Source organism: Typopeltis vanoorti, chromosome 4, assembly GCF_054136105.1.
Source record: "Typopeltis vanoorti isolate ZY-2024b chromosome 4, IOZ_Tvanoo_1.0, whole genome shotgun sequence".
Classification (NCBI taxonomy): domain Eukaryota; kingdom Metazoa; phylum Arthropoda; class Arachnida; order Uropygi; family Thelyphonidae; genus Typopeltis; species Typopeltis vanoorti.
This window is the reverse complement of record NC_143552.1, coordinates 96,085,269-96,109,554: the sequence shown is the minus strand read 5'-3', so window position 1 is coordinate 96,109,554 and position 24,286 is coordinate 96,085,269. Positions and strand designations below refer to the sequence as shown.

The 24,286-nt window shown below is 36.5% G+C and overlaps 1 protein-coding gene across 1 annotated transcript; it reads right to left on the bottom strand.

The window, feature by feature from the left end:
• Positions 1–204: 204 nt before the first annotated feature.
• LOC150107514 (uncharacterized) lies at positions 205–24,286 on the bottom strand. The gene is made up of 4 exons (XM_090391360.1): positions 24,232–24,286; positions 11,761–12,386; positions 755–911; positions 205–398 (listed from the first exon to the last, which is right to left on the bottom strand). Exons 1-4 carry the CDS (start codon positions 24,233–24,235, stop codon positions 256–258), a joined length of 930 nt encoding a protein of 309 aa, XP_090247486.1. The 5' UTR covers positions 24,236–24,286; the 3' UTR covers positions 205–255.

The following is a 24,286-nucleotide window of genomic DNA, read 5'->3' as shown; positions in this document are numbered from 1 at the left end:
AACGTTTGTTTACCAGTGAAAACGAGATCCAACTGAAAACAAACATACTTAAAATTCTTCTCAACTTGATCTTATAACTTTCTTCAAGAACCGTATAACATTATCGAAGCGAACGATTCATTTCACGAACTTCATCTGTTTATTTTCGGTAATGGACAAATTTAAAGTGACATTTTGTTGCTTTTAATGTTTATTGACGTTGATTACAGTTAACTACAATGCTACATTTTATATTAAACTATAATATGCAGAAATTCAACAATCTTTGGCATCCTTCTCTGTTAACTCATGAAGTAGACGTCCATCTTCGCATTGAAACTCGTAGACGGAATATTCTAATAATTCCTTATTTTGCACTACCCATTCGTAGTCGGGTCCACAGCAGCTAAATGGATTATCTGAGAGATATAACGAAAAGGAAATTAAATTTTTAATGTTAATTTAAATAAAAGTAGTTTATATAAATTAAATTACCAAGTATAGAAATGTACCGATAAACAAATGTTTCCTAAAAAAATTAAGGTGTAAAATTGAAAATATTTAATACAGAAACTCTAAAATAAATTGCTGATTAAATGGGGATGTATTATAAAATACTACCAAATATATGAAAGTTTATTGGTGAAGGAGAAATTTAAAAAAAAAAAGTAAACTGATTCTATGTGTGAAGTACAGAAGGAGAAAATTTGTAATTTGTACAAAATCAACAGATTTTTGTCATAACGCAAGTGACTAGTAAAAATGCATAACTTACCTGCGACATTTATACGCACTGATTGACGTAACAGGTCTACTTGGAAGGAATCCGGTGAAAGAGAAGTAAGTCTGTTATTTTGTAGAACAACATATAACGAACTTCCTTCAAATGCGGTTGGAGAAATGGTAGATATCCGGTTATTATTTAAATAAACCTAAAATATTAAAAATTAACATCAGTTTACAATTACTATAATTTTTAGTGCGATACTTTCGATCTAAATGTAACAGTTCATTTGAAGAGATTGCTTCTTTTCATTTTTTCTGAAGTTGTGCTACGATTAGGTATTCAGATATTCTCCTGCACTTCCATATAGGAACTGTTACTTTTAAACTGTTGACTTAAAAAAAAACAAAAAAAAACGTTACTTTCTTTTTTATACAACCAGCTTAAAAAAAATTTGAAACCTAAAAAAGGATCACGTATTATCAATTTTAAGATGAATAAATATATACTGATGCATAGAAAACTGAAATGTGTCCAATTTAAGCATTTAATAAATAAATAAAACTTAATACTTCTTGAGATGATTGAGGCTGGATATTTTTAGATATAGGCAGAACTTAGATAAAAGTAACGAAATTAACAAACCAATGCGTGGCATTATTCAGATATTCTCCTTCACGAGCGCCAAAGTATTTTAATTTCGTTTATTGCCACTTATTTTAGCATCGAATGTATGTGATGTTTGAAATAATTAATAAAATTTAAAATGCTGTTTTGGTTCACTTGCTGCACGAACCATGTAAATAATATTCGCGGGCCATAGGTATGACAGCGGAATATGGGCAGCAGGTTTCTCGGTGAACGACAATTGTGGTGCATCATACAGTGTAATCAATGGACTATGATGGCTGTTGATATCGCAAAACAACATGGGGAGTACAGGAATAATATTTTAGAAGAAGATGTGTCAAATTTACGCAGGCGAAGTTCCTGAAGTCCAAGATCACAAAACGTGCAATTTTCATTAAAGGCCATCCTGAAAGCAGCTGTTTTTTAAATTTATTTTTTGAGCCCAAACACGAGAGGTTTTATAATCCACTACAATAGATTAGTACCGTCTGTGAATAGTAGTTTTGGAAAGGAGAAACTTGTTTACATTTGAAAGCCTGTATATTGTATTCCGTAGGAAAAGACATCGGGGGTAAGACTCTCCACAACGTAGCAGTAGCAGGGATGATGGAGGAGGAAAAGAAACTTGAGCTGTGGATTTCAAGATGTACTGTGAAGAGATGTTGGGCGGCAACTGCATGTGTTCTAAAGGGCTTAATACTGAGTAGGGGAATTATTCATGCTATTTGAGATTAACCATTTCCATGGAAATATTTATAGAATTCACATATTGCAGAAACAGACTCTTGTGCGAAAGTGGGAGGAGTGAGTTGGTAAGAGATGGGTTATTATGCATTGAGTAAAGCATTGAAAGCCTTCGGCTTTGTCTCAGGCATCATTCAATCTATTAAGATGATATATGCTAAAGCACACTTTTTCTTGAATAAAAAAAATGACGATTCACATCTGTACCATACAGCAGAGGTATTACAAAAAACTGTACACTTTCTGGTCCACTCTACACAATTGCATTGAGCCTTTTTTACGTAGACTAAGCAAGACCGGTAGGGCTAATGTATTGTATACTTATAGCCTGGTTTGTTTTTGAACTAGGTTTGGTTTAAATATAGAGTTAATTACACCTGTTATTTTTAAATATTTTGCAATTTTTATGTTTATATCTTTTTCATTTTCATATGTGATCATACATCCTAGGTAGTTAAATGAATTCACCTGTTCTAAGAACTTGTTATCTGTTATTATTTTAGTTTCTTGCTGGATCTTGTCCTTTAAAGGCCATAGTTTTTGATTTTTCCGTTGATATTATCATACCATAATCTTTGGATATCTCATTTAGATTTAAAATAGCTTTCTGTAAGTTATCTTCAGAATTTGTAATTATCATTTGGTCGTCTGCAAAGAGGAGAGTGTTTAAGTTAACTGTAGGTGAAAGTTTAATTCCTTGATGTAAATTTTTATTCCATTTTATTATTATTTCATTTAAGTAGATATTAAAAAGAGTTGCTGAGAGGGGACATCCCTGTCGGACCACTTGGTTTATCTCTCTTGTATATAATAGCTCGTGATTTAATCTTATTTGTATTTGATTATTTTCACATATACTTGTGATAGATTTTAGGATATTATTTGATATTTGTCTTTCTTTTAATATGTTAAATAATATGTTTCTTTTAACTTTGTCAAATGCTTTTTCAAAGTCAATAAATGCAATATGTGTTTCTAAATTATATTCTCTTCTTTTCTCTATTATTAATTTTAGGCAAAAGGTTGGGTCAATACATGATCGTCCTTTTCTAAATTCATTCTGTACCTCTACAATAAAGTTTTCGGAATATTTCATTAGTTTGTTATTTAAGATTCTGCTATATATTTTGTAACAGGAATTTAGTATAATGATACCTCTATAGTTTTTAGGGTCATCTCTATTACCTTTCTTAAAGATAGGAATCACAATTGCTTTTTTCCATTCTATTGGGGGGATACCAGTTGAGTAAATTTTATTTTAAAATAATAAGAGTCTTTCTTTGAATCTTGTTCCTACGTATTTATATAGTTCTGAGCCTAGCTTATCTTCTTCAGGTGATTTTCCGTTTCTTGTTTCTTTCAGGCTGATTTCTAATTCTTCTTCAGTTATTTTCTTTTCATTTTCGTTAATTGTTTGCCAGTTGTCTTTTTTAAAATATTTGTCTGTCCATAGTTTTGTGTAGTAATTTAGAAATTCTTCTAATTTCAATTCAGTGTTTAATTTTATGTTTTCTTTGGTATCTGCATTTAGGTGTTTCAAAATCTTATATACATTGGGTCTTATTTTATATAAATCATGTTCTAAATTAGAAACAAATTTATTCCATGTTTCTCTATGTCTTTTTCTGACTTTTCTTTTAGATATGGCTCTTATTCTTTTATATTCTATTTCATCTTCTAATCTTTTACTGCTTAACCATTTGTGATAGGCTTCTTTTTCTTTTTGATTATTTCTTTGATTGTATCATCCCAGATATTCAGTTTTTTTTCTTTTATTGAATTTTTTGGTCTTTCCTAAGCTTTCATTTGCTGCTGCATTTAGTATCGTTTTTATATTAAGCCATTCTATTTCTATTTCTTCATTTTGTTTTATTTTATCTAGATACTGGTTAATTCTTTGTTCATATAGCCATTGTACATTTGTGTAATTCAATAGTCTAGTTTTGTAAACAAATGTTTCAATTTTTCTTTCTGTTCTTGTTACTTGTAGCCATTTAGGTGGTAATCTTAATTTTATTTTAACAAGGAAGTAGTCACTGCTTATTTCATATCCTCTGTGAACTCTAACATCTAGTGAAAATTTTTATGTCTTTTCATTTAACATGAAGTAATCTAATATTGATTTCCATCCTCTTGCTGCCCAAGTATATTTATGTATGTCTTTATGTTTATAGAGGGAATTCATTATTTTTAGGTTATTATAAACTACAAAGTTAATCAATTTTTTACCATTTCTGTTTAGAGTGCGTTCTCCATGTATTCCTATATTATTATTAATTTTCATGTTTCCAATTCTTGCATTTAAGTCTCCTGCTAAAATTATGTAATCGTTTTTATTTATTTTATTATATATGTTTTGTAGCTGATTATAAAAATCAATATTATCCTGTTCTCTTCCTTCTTCTGGGGCATATAAATCAATTATTGTTAAATAGCCTCTATCTATTTTTATTCTAGCTTCTATTATTCTTTCATTCCATAATTTATAATGTTTTAACTGTTCTGAAAGGGAGTTATGAATCCAAATTATGACTCCTGCTTGTGCTCTTTGGTCTCTGTCGACTCCGCTGTATATCACATGAAAATTTTCAGTTTTCATAGTTCCTTTTAATTTCTTTTTTGTTTCAGTGATTACTGCTATTTTAAAGTTTCTTTCATTTAATAACTGGTCTAATTCTATTTCTTTATATGCTATTCCTCTTACATTCCAGTTTGCTATGTGTATTATATTTTGTCGTTTCCATTTTCGTTTTACCTTTTCCATTCCAGGGTCGTTTCCCATAGATTCAATCCGATTATCTTTTTCCGTCAGCTTACAAGTAGGATTATGTTCTCCATGTCAGGGGACTAGCCTGACGATGGAATAGTTCAGTGGTATTGCTGCTACCTTAAGGCTTCTGAACTAGCCTTCTTCCGAATTTAAACCCATAGGAAGAATAGGGTATATTGAAGGGGAAAGAGTAGATTATAGAAGAAATATAGTAAGGTTTATAGAGAGGGCATAGTTGTAAGGCCAGAAATGAAAAGACCCCATGGCCCTCGAGTACTCTAATAGCATAAGGATCATAAAGTAAGAAGAGTTGGCTGATAAGGCCTTATATGAAAGATTAAAGTAAGTGGGTCTTCCTCAAAGTAGAAGAAGGAGAGGATAGATCCAGCTAGGGGTCCATGGGAGTGTCGCTTCCCTTACAATCAAGATGATTGCCCCTTACAGCCCTGTTGGTTCACGAGTCCTTATTCAGTATATTCGGACCACCCCACCATATATATATATATACACACACACACATGGTGGGATCCCCTATCCGCCACCCAGGGGACGCATTCTCTAAGGGTTACAGGGTCCCCTGAGAGCGCGCCCTTCTTAAAAAGAGTAGACGATACCATCATCTCCAAACGAGCTATCATAATAGAGTCACATCAAAAAATTGACCTAGGAAAATTAACCTAATTAATTGTAACCTAGGAAGCACACAGACTATATGCACAAGCCTCAGGGGCCAAATTAATCTCTGCAAAAACCACTGGCTTGTGGTCAGGCAGATGGAAAGCTAGAAAACTGATTCTTCTATTGAATGTACCCGGTCAAACGAAGGACAAACGTACTTAGGTCTACACCTTGGCAACAACAAAATATATAATACACTGAACTGGACACAGCTGCACAACTGATTTAAACAGGTGTTAGGGAAATGGAACAGCATTCGTTCAATGCTTTCAGTTAGAGGAAGAGTATTAATAGTTCACCAGATGGCTACGAATGTCTTATGGCATACTCCAAATTACTCACATCCCTGAAGAATTCCTCCATCACATTCAAAAGGCAATCACGCGTTTCCTCTTGAACAGTACTAACTGGACAAAACACTCTGAACTCTGCAAGCCACTCAGTAAAGGAGGTCAAGGCCTGATTTCCCTTGAACACAAGATTAGATCCTTCGGGATAATCTTTCTCTTAAAGATACTTCAATCCCATCTTACGTATGTAACCACCTTCGATTACATCATGAAATCATCCACCAGAGGACTTACACTTTCCACAATCCTCCGAATGGCGAGGATTGTGGAAAGAATCTACACCATCACCAACTAAACTACCTCATCTTTTACAGAGATGCTATACAGCGGTGGAAAAATACATAACTTCATCATACACTGACGGGGTCAACAGAGTCAGCTGTACTTACAGAACCACTATTTTCAAACAGAAACATAACAAGTCTGTCAACTGACCACCCCTTGTTTTTCCCCTACATGAAACTGGAAAGAATAAGAATCATAGAGAGACCACCTGACCCCGACCATAAAGTGGAAACATTCACATTCCTACCACTGAAAAATCCAAAAACGTAAAAGCAATAATCAATGGATGCAAGCTGCTGTTATACAAGCCTATCCAGATATCGCCACACCTCAGGAAATCCGTATTCCTTCTAGAAACCGCTCGGGGCCGATATTTCATCTTATACAATCTGAAGCCTCACTTCCAATTCTTCCCTCCAACTACAAGAAAATATATCATTTCTTCATGGCAGTTCCAACAACTATGCCCTTCGTATATTCATTCTTTATCCTCTCATCTACAAGGCTACACATGCCAACCGGTTTCAACCTTTTTTGAGGTCTCCTCAGTGAGTAGCTAGACCCTAAATAAACAAGTTGCTATAAGGTGTTTTTATTTTGAATAAGAATCTCTGGAGGAGATATACATGTAAATAAGTTTTTTTAAAAAAAAACGTGTGTGTATATATATACAGGGTGTTCGGGATAAATTTGACATATTTATAATTAATTATATTTTTCCGTAAGTTACATGTATTAACACACACTTCTCTTCATTTAAAAGTTTGGACCCTTCTTCATTCATATACAAGATGTCAGAAAGGATGGATAGCTGGAACCCACCTGAATCATGGAAGAGAATAACTTGTATCATGATGATTCGTGCCCGCCATCAAAATAAGGATATTACGACTGCTGCCCAATGCTCCCTGAATACAGTAAAAACAATCAGGCATGAACTAGAGACTTGCAATGGTGACTACGAGGATGTAGCAAGAAGAAAGATCCCTAGCAGACGATCTGATTGCGTTCGTACAGCAGAATTCCTCGCAAATCTGCAGGAACAGGTGTTGAAGAACCCTGGCATTGGAATTCGGGGTTTGTTTGTGGAGTTGCTAACTGTAGTCAAGCCCTGGATAACAAGGGTAGCCAATGGTAGGCCGTATGTATGGCAGCAGGATTCGGCCCCTTGCCACACCTCTGGGAAAAGTCAAAAATGGTTGTCTGAAAATTTCTACGACTTCACCAGTCCAAATGTTTGGCCTCCAAACTCCCCAGACCCTAACCCCATGGATTATTTTGTATGGGGCGCAGTTGAAAAAGACACCAATCGCACTTCCAGTAATACAAAAGCCCAGTTAATGGATAAAATTCAAACAGTTTTTGCGGCCCTTCCCAGGGAGACTGTAGCATCAGCTTGTTCGAGGTTCCGAAGCAGAATTGAAGCTGTGATCGATGCTAATGGTGATTATTTTGAGTAAATCTTGTTGATAGTATTGTAATTAACTCTGCCTGTAATGTTGTTTTGTCAATTCATTAAATTTAATAGATACAAAGAAGATTTTCTTTTTCCTTACGAAACTGTCAAATTTATCCCGAACACCCTGTATATATATATATATATATATATATATATATATATATATATATATATATATATATATATATATATATATATATATATATATATATATATGTGTGTGTGTGTGTGTGTGTGTGTTTGCCCTGGTGAGTTGCCCTGGTATTGTACCATCTTTAGACTTTAATTATGTTTCAGGCGCAAACTTAATTGTTTGTGCCTGAAACAAAACTATATATATATAATATGTAAATAGTCTTTTTGTTGCCTATCTTTCAATGTATATTTTATCAAGTTAAATAAAAGAACAATCTAAAACCACAGGACTGTGCTGTTGCAAATGGAAAAACCGAACTGATTCCCTAATATCTGGTCTCTGGTACGCAGAGGGAAACAAATACGTGGATATTTACCTAGGAAACACTCCCTCTTACGTGGATAAGAACTGGGAAAAACTTGCTAAACCTTTTCAACTAAGTACAAGAAAGTGGACAGCAATACATCCCTCTGCCTCCATAAAATGGAAAACAATAATTGTTAACCAAATAGCTGCCAGTGTCCTTTGGCATACGCTAAAGATTCTCACACCATAACTGCAATTTATCAAACAAATCCAGTCAGCCATCTACCGATTCATATGGAAGAAAACAAACTGGCTTTCCTACTCAAACTAAGTACTTCTCTCAAATAACGACAAAACCTGACCTCCATTGATCACAGGATAACCACATACCGCACTAGCTTTCTCCTTAACCTATAACAGGAAATACACACAAACGCATCACCGAACATATTTTCATTTATGCCAGTAGAGGTCTCTCTTTCTCCACAACCTTCAGAACGACAAGAGTGCACTTGCCAGTGAAGCTAACAAATTTCTACGAAGATGCTCTTCGAAGAGGGAAGAAGCTAAACCTCTAGCACATAGTTAAGACAGAATCCCTTCCTGAAATCCTCATGGAACCCATCTTCCACAATTCGATGATAAAGAACCTCATCACTCAAAAAGAGATTTTCTTTCTTCCATGGAGCTGGTACGGCGTGAGGGTGATGAGTTTTTTATTTATTTATTCGTATGGGGTTTCCTCCCCTTTTCTCCCTATGGGGACGAGTTTAGCTCCCTCATGGGGGGTAAGTATTTATGGCTGCAGATCCGTATGTGTTCAGGGGGCCAGTTTTCCTGCTTGCGGGATGAAAAACTCCAGATAAACTGGGAAAAAAACCCTGCTGTCCACGCCCAAGACCGGCTAACTTGGCTATGGCTGAGGAAGATCTTTAAGTTCCTCGCGTCGTCGGCGGGAATCGAACCTAGGACACTTCTTCCTCAGGCATATGGTTGCGAAGCGCACAGCCACTAGGCTAACCGCGCGGACAGGATGGTGTGTGACGTTCATTTTCCGAGCATCACCTGGCACTTTTCCAAAAACACTCCAAAATTTGGAATACGGGAATCACGCAGAGCAGCTACACACCGTGGAATCTGCTTTTCATGACGCTATGCCTGATAGAATAACGGAAGAGGGGCTCAGCCCTCCTGACGAAGAAGATTCGGTGCCTATCTTTTTGATAAAAACCAACAATGCATAGGAGAAACTTACACCTTGCAGCATAAACAAATTCTACAGCACTACAATTCAACAGTGAAACAAAAGCACTTCATTTGATAATCCTGAATCACCTCACCAAAACTATTTCACTGGGACCTGCCATATCCACAAGAGCCACCAAACCTGAAGCAGATATCCAGCAGAGAATGTGGCACAATGCACTACACACTCCAACTACATTACGGAAATTTTACACACATGTTTCAGATAACTGCCCGTTCTGCTATCGGTTTGGAACAGTCCGGCATATTTACTTAGAATGCCCTGTCAACACCCAATTAATACGTTTGTTTCAGGAAAAAGGTAAAGCTACCTTAGGTTATCATATACAGAAGAGGAGTATTTCAACTTAGTCCATGCAGAGTGAAATAATCATTCAACCTGCAACTACCTCTTCATCACTTCAAAAGAGGTAATATACAGTTTCTATCTTCGACACATAATACCAGACAACACATGAGTTTCACAGAGAGAGAGGCGGCAGACCATCTCCTTGAAGCCTTCAAACAAAATGTGAGAAGTCGGATCCTACACGAACATTCACCACCACAGGCAAAACAACACTGTAGAACCAGGGTTTCTCAAACTTTTCCTACGACGGAACACTTTACCAATCCTGAAATTTTAACGGAACACCTTAGTTAGAGTTTAGGGAAAAATCTAGGGTCTAGATCTTTTCCACCAAGACTAGAATCCACTGAATCAACTCCTGGCTGAGCAGGGTGACTGCATCACAGTCCACTTTCCAACATAGAAATGACATCACTTCCCAAAGAAAGGGGGAAGAAAGATATTTTGTGAATAATTATCATCTGTTAATTTAATGTAAATATGTAATATTGTTGTATAGCAACTGTGATGTTCTTACAAGATGCAATATCATGTCCAAATGACTGTTAATGACATGAAAAAAAGTAATTCATCTTATAGCAACTGTTATTCCTATGTAATATAGAACAAACAATGAGCATGTAACCTCTGTCTGACTGCAGAAAACCAAAATCGGTTAATCCTGTACATAAGATTGTTATTTCTAAAATTAAAAAATCTCTCTCTCTCTCTCTCATGCCTGTGCTTGCACTTTAAATAGGAAAGGTCTCAGCTGCATACCATCGCGATAATCTACTATTATCCATTTATAATATTCTCTATTTAACAAATTTTGCAATCGTCAAAGATTTCCAGTTTTCAAGAACATCCCCAACCAATATCTCAAATGCTCATCTCCTTGGCGACCATTCTCCAATGAGGTAAAGACAACCTTACAAACTCTAATTTCTGCAAACACAGCCCTGGTGATCCCAGCAAATAAAATACATAACACCGATCTGTCTGTCTAAACAGCATCAAATTTTCCTTTTTGGATTGACACTAAACTTTAACCTCTAGATTTGTATGGAGTAATCGCTTCACTGTCCTTGAAAATATGAAGTATTCTTTTCCGCTCATGACGTTACTTCCCAAATGAACAACTCCCTAACACTGTGCAAATGACAACTCGCACTGCTTTAGAAATCCCGTCTGACGTTTCTCGGGGATGCCGAAGACACAGTTGCTCAACAATGCATTTCGCCATCAACAGGTGCATTTCTATTAACTAATAACCCCTGTCTCACCGACTTAATTTCATCACCTTCTCATAGTCGTTCTTTCTTAGGGATTTTCAAGTAAACTACCCAGTTGGTCTGGCACAATCGTTTCTTCACTTTCTTTAAAGTCAGTAAAAACAACAGCAGCTGCTAGCCAATGTCCATTCCCTGTCGGATATGAAAAAAATTAAACTTTAATGTTTCTTTTATAAGGAAACTTTTTCACGCCACCTACCTCTGTTCTTTAAAACAGTTTACTCTCACATTATTTTCCCCAAAGGCTGCAATTATTAGCTGTTTAAGATCCATCTTCGTACTCCATCAGCTATTCATACACATGGTGCTGGTGTGGTACAGGTTTTTAAATTTCACGTCTGAATCGGGGAAGATGGGATAAGTTTGAAAAAATGCAAATTACCCTGTTATGAATTCAACGAGATCTACTTCCATACATTTTCAAAATCAACCTATACAGGACCTTACGGGAGAGCCAGAATTTGAGAGCAAGACTAATATATTCAGCGATTACTCTGGGTAATGAATTTATCAAAATGTACAAATTGATTAAATATTTAGTGGAAAATCACAATTCTACTCAGTAAAATATCATCTACGATCACAAAAAGAATTTGGGAAACTCTTGGAGATTACGAGATCGATATAATTTTTACAATATTCAATATTCAACTTTGCAATAGACAAATAGATCAACAGGAATCAGATCATCATAAACTGAATCTATTGTAATACATTTATGAAGCCATAAGCGACAATCATCAGCAAATAAAACAATGTAAAATCTCCAATGATGATGTTTAGGTAAGGTTAATACTGTAAGATACTTACAACTTTTGGGGATGTAGTATCCATAGAAAACGAATTTGGCCCCAAAGTTGTCAGTAGATTATTGGACAAATCCAATTCCAGCGTATTTAAGATACCTGTGAATGCGTAAGGTTTAATATCAACAATCTGGTTGTCACGTAAAGTAATCGACTCCAATCTTTCATTACGACCAAAAGCGTAAGATGGCATTGAAGTCAACTTGTTGTTATCCATGTTGCAATCTGTCAATTTCTTCATACTGCCAAGATCACTAAAAGGGAATGAAGTGATTTGATTGCCTTCCAAACTCAATGTTGTTAAACTGTCTTCAGATCCTTTGAAAGCTCCATTTTCAACGTTGGTGATGGAGTTATATTCGATAAATATCCTCTCTATCTTGACATTAGAAAATATATCCGAAGGGAGTGATGTAAGATTCGTTCCTTGGATCCAAAGTCCTCTAATTTTTCCATACGGAAATGGAGTTTGAAATGCTTTTCGTATTTCGTCGGCGTTTCTGGCTTTCATGCAGTTAACTCCTTGTTCATCGCAAGTACATGGTGTTACTAAAGCTGGATCTGGACATATGTTCTTTGATTTCGACTGAATTACCAGATGAAGAATGCAAATCAGTAGTAAGGAGATAACTGTGGAGTAAAATTAAGCATGAATGATAAATAAGTTTAGAAACATACAACTACGAAAAATTTGCAAAAATAAATAACTCAAAAATATATATACCTCAGAGATTGCTATATGGACTAGAACTAATTAATCTTAAACTTAAGCACCACGATTTATCACATAATTTACAATTTGCTTGTTCATGACAGCATAAATATTAGTACCTAAAATGTTTATAGACGCAAACGTCTAAAAAAATTTGAAATGAAAATAACATAATACTAATAAAATTTAAGTGACAAGCGGATATTTGCTGCTATCAAAGGAGGGCCTCTCTTAAAGAACTCTCGTTTTTAATCGCTCCATTCATAAAAATATTTCCTGGCCATTAGGTCAGATTTCAGATTTCGGTCCAGGAAAAGTGAAACATGGCTGAGGAGTTGTATACTTCTAAGAGAAAAAACGTCAAAGAAAACCATCGAGTGAGTAACAAACAGCCATACCGCCTACCTTTAAGATCTAGAATCTCCTTTCGCTGCGATGAATGCAGCAATCCTAGGGGCATACTTTCCACAAGAATACGATCACGATAAATGAAAATTTTGGATCGTTCTTAACGTAAGCATATAATCAGGTCATGGATGGTTGTGAGGGGAGGACGTTCCTTGACCTCATGCAATGCTCTAATTCATCACAGAGAGGATCAGTTGATGCATTCCGCATAGCAATGACACCAGGGATATGTGGATGCCAGACAAGTTGGATGACGTTCATGTATAAAAATACCGTTATTACACAGCAGCCTTATGACATGGTGCATTATCTTGCTGAAATGAGACAATGGTCAGTTCCGTAAAAAACTACAATGTAAGAAACATTGCATCGTCCAGAATGTTCAATCGTTACGTGGTAGCACAAACAGTGGTCCGAGGCCAAACCACACCGCCACCTCCGAATTGCATATTTTCAGTTACGTATTCTGGTAAGAGACGTTTACTAAGCATCCTTAACCCGCTCATCTGCTCATAGAGGGTGTATCGAGATTCGTGGTTTCATAACAACACAGCTTTCAAAGCTTCCACGTCCCTCTGTTCACACTCTTTGCATGTTGATTCGGGTATTGTGGAACTTGAGTATTCTGGTCCTACCATGGACCAGAATTCTGGGCCTACTATGTTTTGATCTCTGTTCTGAACATTTTGTGCAGACTTTGTCTTCGAGTCGATGGCCGGAACCTCGCATTATACGTGTCGGCCGAGGAATGGTGGTTTTTATATATTATCCTTCGTAGCACCATGGTCACATTCGAAGAGTGTGGTGGGTCATCCGCTGCTGGTGTTACTTGCAGTTAACTCCATGCGCTTCTATTTCAATATGGTATCACTAATTGTTGACGGGTGATACCCAGTGTTTCAACAGATAGGCCTGCAACAGGGCATCCCATCACAACGGCTCTTTTAAACTCCGTCAGTTCCCTTCTCGCGGCAATTTCACCCGGACATTTACACCGACTTGGGAGCATCATAATCACTTTATTTATATCGGCTACAATCACGTGATTTCTTACAATGCACGCCCAACCTGTCCATGTGGGTTTCTGTTAATGTCTTTCTAAGTAGTAGTGCATATATTTTCGAATTTCGAACAACACGTTAACAGACACATCAACGTTCATAACGTTGACGAGGCTTCTAATGAAGCCAACTATAGTTGAGAAGAAAGCTTTGCTTTATCTTATACATACATACATACATCTTCAAGTATATACATACATACATACATACATACATCTTCAAGGCCCACCTTTCCTAATTGGGTTGTGGGGGGAAACAGCTGCAAGAGGAACTTCCAATGGTCACGATCCTCTGCCACCAAGCTCAGGTGTTCTGGTGGGATTCCCAAACGTGTCCACCCAAGGTTTTGGATATAATCTATCCAGCGAGTCCTTGGTCTTCCACGTGGCCTCACACCCTCTGGCTTGGCAAAGAGGGCCTGCTGAGAGAGAGCCTCTCTTATGGCATTCTGACCAGGTGCCCGTACCAACGTAACTGTGATCTCTCAAAACGGAGAAGCAGCGGTTGAGTATTGAGGGTTTCCCGAATTACAGAGTTTCTGACTCTGTCGAGTCTTCTCAGCCTCGCAACCCCTCGAAAGAACCTCATTTCAGCCGCTTGGATTCGTGTCCGCATTCTTTTGGTCATTACCCAACTCTCATGACCATAGGTGAGGATGGGACATAGACTGTATTGAAGACAGCCAGCTTTGCCTTCTGGCTTAACTCCCACTTCAATACTACCGAACTGCCAAGCTCCCGAAATATTGAGCTTGCTAAGCCAATTCAAGTATCTAGCTCTACGTCCCATTTTCCATCATTCGTGAACATGGACCCAAGGTATTTAAACTTCTCTACCTGCCTCACTGGGACTCCGCTTACATGTAAAGTGCACTGGGATGGTTGTCTTGAGACCACAAATGTTTCAGCTTTGGCCACACTGATCTTCATTCTGGCGTCTGCACAAGCAGCTATAAACCTATCCAGGGTCCGCTGGAGGTCATCTGTGGAAGAGCTAAGCAGAACTAGGTCATCTACAAAAAGCAGATGTCCAATGCTACATCTTCCAATTCTGACACACTCACTGCCTCAGCTGTGCCTATCAATCCAGTCCATAAATATTATGAAAAGGAGGGGTAACAGAACACACCCTTGGCGGAGGCCAACGGAGACTGTGAAAGGTTCAGACTTTGTGCTGTTTACCCTGACACAAAACTCTGGGCATTCATACAGGGACTTGATGGCAGCTAATAGTTGCTCACACACTCCATACTCCTGCACTACTTCCCAAAGCTTATCCCGAGGAACCCGGTCATATGCCTTCTCCAAGTCCACAAAACATGTGTAGACATTCTTGGCATATTCCCAAGATTTCTCAAAGACTTGCCTTAAAGTGAAGATTTGGTCAGTTGTGCTTCTACCAGGACGAAAGCCACGTTGTTCTTCCTTGAACTGACTCAACTATGCTCCTGCACCGTCTTTCCAAGCACCTTAGCATACACTTTCCCAGTGTATGCCATGGCTGAGCAGAGAGATGCCACGATAGTTACTGCAATCCTTCTGGTCTCCCTTCTTGAAGATTGGTATTATTATGCCTGTCTGCCATTGCTTTGGTGCTCGCCCAGATATCCAAACAGCCTGACACACTCGAGTCAGCCAGAAAACACCGTCTCGATTTAAGGCTTTTAGCATTTCGGGCCGAATTTCATCATCGCCAGCAGCCTTGCCCAATTTTAGCGATTTTATTGCTAAATGGACCTATTCTGCTGTGAGACTAGTGATTGCCCCGATCTGCACCTTTTGGATGTCCACAACTGATGGGCCACCCGGGTTAAGAAGGCTCTCAAAGTATTCCCTCCACCTGTGGAGGATATCCTTCTCGGTTGTTAAAAGTGCACCACCAGAGGCCCCTTAATTGCCCTTGCTGTGCACGATTTCCTCCTTCGAAGGCGGATGGTCTGCCAAATATTTTGTTTGTATTTGCATAGGATGAGTCTAATCTTTCTCCAATGGATTCCCAAGCCTTCTTCTTTGCTGTCTTTACTGCCTCCGCAGCAGCCGTTCGTGCCTCAGCATACCGCAAACGCATCTCAGGTGACCTGACCCTAAGCCATGTTAGGCAGGACTCCTTTTTTGCCCGGACAGTTTTTTGGACTTCTTGGTTCCACCAAGGTGTCCTTTTCTCACTGCCCGTTGCCACGCCGATCCGCTTTCTGCCACAGCATGAGAGTGTAGAGGCAGTGACAGCTGTTCTGAACAGCTTCCACTCCTCCTCAACATCTGCAGTATGCTTGAGAATCTCTTTGAACCTGGAGGAAATGTCATCTGCAAAATTCTTCCTCACAGCCTCATTTTTCAATGCCTCCCATTTCACGCGGTACAGCTGCTGAGGCCTACCAGCGTTGATGGTAGCATCTGGTTTCTGAAGCCGTAGAGTTCACACAACAAGGTGGTGGTCAGTTGACAGTTCTATACCCCCTCTTCTCATACGAACGTCTAACACTGAGGAAAATAGGTCTGCTGAGACTATAAAGAAGTCAATCAGAGACTTTTGTTCTAGTGTATCCCTGTACCAGGTATATTTATGGACTTCTCGGTGCAGGAAGAAGGTATTTCATTATGGACAATTATATATATGCGTTAATATATGTGTTTGTATATATGCATTAATAAAATATTAAAATCTTTTTTAATCGGGAGAGTCATTCTACAATAGAATTATAAATCATACTGCTGAACCCCTTTTATGGCCAGCCATATTCCCAATATTGATGGAAGAAATAGGATCTGAGATCCGAGCGCTATGTGAACTTCACTGTTTTGTATACGATTCGGATTCCCTGAAAATCAAAGTATAGAAATAACTTGGCTGCAGATCGCTATTGCTCCCTATAAAATCCATCCGATGAATTATACATCGAGGTAATCGTTTATACAATTGCTAGAAAGTTTCTCGTCTTTTGAATTGTGATTTCATGGAGATACCAGTATAATATTATTAATAAAAAGTAACTTGCGAAACTTGGGGTACGTATTTGGGCACCATGAATATATTTTTAATAAAACCACCTTTCATGATAAAAACGAATACATAAGTCAGCTCTATTTTACTTTGAGGAAAAAGGATGCATATTATACTGTTGACTTACCCATGTTGAATGGAAAAGATGCTCACATTTAGGCCAAGGTGAAAACATATGAGTGCATTGGGAGAAACATACATTAAAATCGTGTGTTATCATTTCCTATCGTATGAAGATCGTCTTGCAATGATACAATTCTCACAAGACTTGTAGCATCTTGAAGATATTAAATGAACGTAATCAACCGTTTACATTAATAATAACCTTTACTAATTGTTATCTGTGTTTGCTTTATTGCTAATGTATTTTACATACTATACTTCGTACATTATCATGTCTTATCTCCTAAAGATAGTTTTCAGTGATACAATTCTCAGGGCTTGTAACATCTGGCAGATATCAAATCAAGGATATATTCTCTACCGTTCTCATTTATAACCTTTACTGATTGTTATCTGTGCTTGCTTGCTTTTTTCTCAATGTATTTTGCATATTATTATTATTATTATTATTATTATTATTTTTTTTTTTTTTTTACAATACCTTTAGGATTCATTTGTGACTAATTTAAACTCCTCAGCATACACGATCGACTCTGTGCACTAGATTATTTTACCACTACCATTTTTCTTGTTAATTGTGTGTGTGCTGTCTAGCAAAGAGTTGCCAGAGAATACAAGCAATTAAAATACAAAATTAGCAGACAATTATTACCAGATTAACAGACCACTGGTATTTTTGTCTGACATGCTATAATTAATGAATCCCATGTTTGATATATAATCTAATCTAATATTATATTATATATGTCAGTTGTAGGCAGTAGGGTTCTTTCTACCAGAAACATCTATTATGATTAGTATAGTGTATAAGTCCACCATATAATTAGAATGTATTTTGTTTATTATTTGAAACCTGTATAATGTATTTTTTATAATTTTCGAAACGTGTATATTATTTAGGCGTTTACGCGTAAATAATATACACGTTTATTTTGTTAGATAGGTATAATGTTTATTAATATATGCTTCTATTTTGTTTAATACCTGAAGTGGATAGATACTTAACATCTACCCAATGGTGTGACTAGCATGTTATGGAGTCTTGTAATGAGGTGTAGGTCGGGCGTTGTGAGCTCAGTGGGCACACTGAAAGCTTAATTACAATTTTCATATGAATGCAAGTAATAAGAGACAGACAGAGTGAGAGAGAGAGAGAAACACACACGTAGAGAGGGAGTGAGAAAAACAGAGAGAGAGGGAGGGAGTGAGAGTAAAACAGAGAGAAGGAGAGAGAGAGAGAGAGAGAAACAGAGAGAGGGAGGGAATAACAGGACTTGAAAGAAAACTTTGTGATGAAAACTTCCTTAATAGTATTTAGGAAATAGTCAACCCATGAAAGGACAAGATAAAATGTAAAATTCATCATTTATAACTCTTGTTCATAAAGCACTTATTCCAAAGTGAAATCAAAAGTCCAATTTCAGCTGGAACAATCTGGGATTGCACTTTTAACATTGAAGAAAGATGCTGCGGTCAAGTGAACTTAAGTATCGCTTCCTCTTATCGAAACAGCACAGAGAGAACACATAAACAACTGTATGAAGTAATGAACGTTTATGTATTACCTCCATTATATGAAGGGGAAATGCGAAAGTGCTGTGTGCGAAATCGTTACATAGTGATATCGACTGGACACACACACACACACACACACACACACACACACACACACACACACACACACACACACATTGAAAGGATCAGATCAAGTGTAACTTTAGATTTTTAGAACTTTAGATCTCGAGACTGCGTGCAATTTCAGTGGTATAGTCTGTAATGTTTTTCTAAATGGATTCTAAATGTTATACGTAAGAGAAGCACGATCCTGAAAAAGTCACACAGTATTAAAAGCAAACCTATATTGAAAATATTATAATGTATAGTGTAATAAACGATTGTGTACTTTTATTGAACGAGAATATAAAAATATTCTCGTTCAATATTTAATCTAGTTGGACACCTTGCACATTTAGACCAATGCGTATAACAAATCACTTTTGGCTAGAAGATACTGGTTTCTTATATGATATGTGAATGTATAATAGTTCTTTCACTGATAAGACCTAAATTCAAATCCCATCTGGATGCAATGAAATTTATTAAGCGATTTTAGGGTAAGTTATTCTTTAATGGGTTTTCCCCCGCCTTAAAACTCAATTGACATCGAATTGAGTTCGAATCCCTTATCGGAGGCAAAGGATATTTATAAGGATTTTTATACAGTTTCCTGTGGTGAGAAAGTTTTCATCCCTTCATACCGAAAAACAGGATAAACAGAAAGTAAAGAAATATAAATACATTGGGCCTACAGCATGAGCTACTCTCGTCATAATTAAAAATAAACCAATATTTCAGACTGAATGAATTTTTTTTTGAATTATTACGCCAGAATAGAACCTGGAAATACAATACATAATTTGTACTACCTTCAAGTGATAGGCAGAATATGAGATGTTCATACGATATTCAAAAGCGTTTCTGATAAATTTGCATGTGCGTAAAGAAAAGAGATGAATCAACTATTCATCTTCAGTCATATTACTAGTTGCTTGTACATTATTTCAATTTGTGAAATGAACTTTGGCTACTTGGTTCGGCATGTAGCGAGTGTGTCCGTTTTCGAATCAATAGGTTGAGAGTTAGAACCCCACCTTGGGTATTAATGCCATTGTCTTCAGGAGGAAGATGAATTTCATCTCATCGACCAGTATGAGCCCATTCTCCTGCTTACTGAAGAGCTGAAGTGGCTTGGAAAAGTTCAATGTTTAGTCTCTAGAACAGGGTTTCTAGACTTTGTAAAAAAATAAACAAAAATAAAAAAAATAGAATTAATAAAATAGGAAAAAAATCCCCAGCCTAACTGGTACGAATATACTATAAGTTTACCAAAACCTTTCAAGTGGGTAGGATCCATATTAAAACAGGTATAATTGGACATCATGTGCTTGAGAGGGCAAGATTCCATGTTCAGTATATAACAATTACATTTTCAGTCTAGAATAAAATCCTATTCAGCTGAGAAATATCTCCGAAATGCATGCATTACGGTGTAATATAACTAAACTAGCTAAGGAATTTTTCCCTAATAATTATAGAAACAAGAGGTTGCTAAACCTTTGGCAGTATCATCCAGTTACCATACATGAATAGAAACGAGGTGTGATTTATTGATCTATGCAGTGATTCCATATATTATGTTCGATTCCAAAAATTTTCCAAACGGCAGATTAAATGTTTGCATACCCAAGGGATATATCTGTACGATATCGTAAATTTCCATACGGACTTCCAGATAGTATTACATAGTTAGTATTAAGTCGTTTCGTAAGCATAAGTAAAGTAGAATTTGCTAGGTTTATTTAAAGTTGTTTTTGAAAGTTTTCTGAGTTGCTGAAACGTTTCCTGACAAAGTGTGGCTTGAGCGGTTGCGATTTCGCGTCCATCAATAGGTGAAGAGATCAACGAACTACTCGTGTACATTAAGGTTCTACTTCGAATTTTCAAAGAAAAAACCTTTCAGATGTTAAATCTCGCTTTGACAGAGTAACCATCGAGCAGAACACAAGTACCCTCATGTTCATAGAAACCGAATCACCACATGTAACCATGTTTTTTTCTAATTAATTTTAATGCTAACTTGAAAAAGAGTAATAAAACAATAATTATCACAAATAACGAAGAAGGTAAAAATAATATTTTTACTTTTTAATATATATTTGTTCTTTATTGTACGAGATATGACATAATTAGGAAATGACAACTTGAAAAATTTGGAAATATTTCAAAATGGAGTGGACAGTGATATTTTCACTGGATAAACAAATACCGGTATCAAACTTTAGTTCACTTACCCAGTTTTACTAACATTCAAAGATAAAAATTCTTCACGTTTTTCTGTTTAGTGTATCGTGAGCCCCCCCCCCCTCTAGCCTTTATTACAGCTTGGTATTGGCCGTGCACTGACAAAATCAATTTCGTAATGAATGTAGCTGTCAATTCATAGTTTCATATCCTTATAATTGCTTCTTAGAGTTCCCGAAGTGTTTTTGGCTACGTTTTGTGTATTTCAGTCTCCATTTGGTACGACAATTTCTCAATGGGGTTGAGATCTGGGTTGTTTCTTGGCCAAGGTAATCGCTTATTCGAGTATTCATTGAGCCACATATTAACCCTCAACAAAAATTAAAGCTTCCGAAGTACCAAACGCAGTTCGTATAGTACATTTTAGGTTATAATAGCATTATACACACACTTTTTTTTTTCCTTATGATCAGGTACAGAGTCATCATCAAGGATGAAGTTTCGTTATGGTAGATGTCTAATAGCAGGCAGCAATTCTTCTAAAATTTTCTCGTACACTTTTGCATTCACTGAACCTTTTGTGAAATGCAAGCGACACACACCATGATACGACATGCAGCCCCAGATCATCTGACTGGAGGCACCAGACACTCAGGGTTGAATTCCTTCCCCCCCCCCCCACACACACACCTGATCATCTTCGAACTGTCCATCTGTCTACCCTCGGCGCCCTGCAAGTTAAACTTTTTCTCTTCAGGAAAAAAATGTCGCATTTCTACTGATCATTGGTCCATTTGGTCTACTGATGCTCTTTGCATCAAAACGGAGAAATCTCTTTTTTGGTTAACAAACGCTTCTTTTTTTTAGGGAGCCTGGCAAACAGTCTCTGTAGAAGGAGTCTTCTCCTGACAGTTACAGAGCTTGCCACAACTTCTGTTTGTTATTTCCAGTCCCGTTTCATTTCTCCGGACAACTCACGGCGATTTTTTAGGTAGAGCCACTTTTGAATTCGATCTTGGTATGGTGTAGACAGTCGCTTTCTTCCTGCCTCCCCCTTCTTCCATTCAGCAAATCCTGCAACAGCCGTACCGCAATAGAATGACTACAGGACACTCATTTAGCTATTTCACGAGAGGAACAGCTTTCCTTATTCAAAGATTGAATCACGCTTTTTCTGCGAGGTGTTAACTGCACGTAACTAGCCATAGAGTTCTCAACGCGAAAATGCAAAAACTTGCTCTTGCTGTCTGATTATAGCATAAAACATTCTGACGCAATAGCAGCAACTATTACATTGTACAAAAATCTGTAGAAACGATAGATAATGCAATACATTAGCGAACAAATTAATCCGACCATTCACATTTTAAACAAAAATTTTAATTTCGCAAGAAAATAAGTACAAAAATTAAACTCCAACTTTACCTAACACGGGTAATTTATACGTGCTTTTCTCTTCCAAATAAGTTAATTAGTTCGCTAAGGCATGCACTCCATGAATTTAGAGTACATTATTGAGGATCTCTTTTTTTTTTTTTTTTGAAATGTGGCACGGAGCGAAATCCTGTTGATAGATGAGTTCGCAGTCTTTTTGGATCTGTGGGACCACTCTTTTCTCCAATAATTTTATGTATTGCTCACTTTTTATCATACCGTCAAGTGATCCTAGTTCGTCATGTGAAAAACAATCCCAGAATATCTATTTTTTTACTGGTGTTTAGGAACTTGTTTCAGATAGGCGGAAGAAATTTTCACAGCTGCTGATTTGGGAACATAGGGTACTCGCTATCCTTATACAATGAAATGTCTCTCATCTGAAAATATGACTTTCCTCCACATTTCTTCCACGTTTATTTGCATTTTTTTTAGCTCAAGCCCAATGAGATGGCAAATTTTATTAGAAAAAAACTGGCTGTTCTCTTCATGACCTATCTCAAACTCGCTGAAGTTGTAGAATCGATGCGGTTCGACCGGTTGTTCAGAAGCTTCCAAGTATTTTAAAAACTTTAGAGGATGTAAATTTGACTGGGAAATTATCAAAGGAAGGTCATTCTGAAGCTGTTGCTCTAAAACGATATTTTTCAAGTTTCAAAGCAATACTTTTTGCAACAATTTGATTTAAAATTTTAGCTTCCATCGACGAACGAAATAAAATATTGCAATCTAGTAACATATCGATTGATATTGCAACAGCAAATGTTGTCTCTTCTGAAAGAACTTGAACATTTTAGAAAATAATGGCAAGATGTTCCCTCTGAAGCTACACTTGTTGCAACTGAATTGGGTATAACCCCAATATAATCCCAAAAAACGGTCGAAAGCGAAGAGAATAAAGGCTAGCAGATGAAGAAGTGCAGATGGGGATGATACACAAGGACATTTTAAAAGAACTGGTATATTTTGTTATACTGGATGCAATTATTTCCCAACTTTACATGCGTTTCACATCTTTAAAAAACATTCAGAATTTAATTTCACCAATATTAAATTTTCAAACAACGAATCATCAAGAAATTTCTTACTCGTGCAATAATTTAATAAATAAATATTCGAAAGACTTAACATCATCTCTGAAAGACGAAATCTATCACATAAAAAAGATTTATAACGCCACGTTTAAAGATGTTATACCAGGTCTAGATTTATTAAATACCATTTATAAATTTCAACTTCACGGTGTTTTTTCCCGAAATATGTACTTCAATCAGAATTTTTTGTACAATACCAGTAACAGTTGCCGAAGGTGAAAGAGCGTTTAGTAAACTTTCAGCAATAAAGAGCTTCAGTAGATCATCAATGCTCTAGGAAAGATTAAACGGCTTATCTTTGCTATCAATAGAACATGACCTGGCAATGAAAATTGATTATGACGAGGTGATTAAAGATTTCGCTAACCATAAAGTGAGGAAGTGGATGAGGCAATAAAATTTTAAAATTCTCTTTTATTTCATGTTTGCATTTTGTATGGTATGTAATGTATCGAATTATGAATTTATTGTATACTTTTTTAAAATAAATGTTTAATGTTTTATATAACTTTTTTTCTTAAACAAAAGTGATGCACTTTTTTATGTGGGGCCCGGACCACAGACTTGTCACGGGTCCGAAAATTTCTCTCGGAGACCCTGATGCACAGTGTTTCATGGAGATAGCTTATAATAATAATAATAATAATAATAATAATAATAATAATAATAATAATAATAATAATAATAATAAGAAGAAGAAGAAGAAGAAGAAGAAGAAGAAGAAGAAGAAGAAGAAAACATTTTCAAAATATATTTTGAAAAAAAATTAATAATAAAAACTAATACATACGCATCTGTATTTTATTTTGGGTAAAAGGATTCATATTATACTGCTGACTTACCCATACTGAATGGAAAAGTTGATCACATATACAATTTTCTCAAAATTGTGAAAAA

Bases quoted from the DNA above. Each gene is read 5' to 3' on its own strand.
- LOC150107514 (XM_090391360.1), bottom strand. The intron at 912-11,760 runs GTAAGTATCTTA...TTAATATTTTAG, and splicing joins ATACTACATCCCCAAAAGTT to GTTTATTTAAATAATAACCG. The intron at 399-754 runs GTAAGTTATGCA...TATATCTCTCAG, and splicing joins AGTGCGTATAAATGTCGCAG to ATAATCCATTTAGCTGCTGT.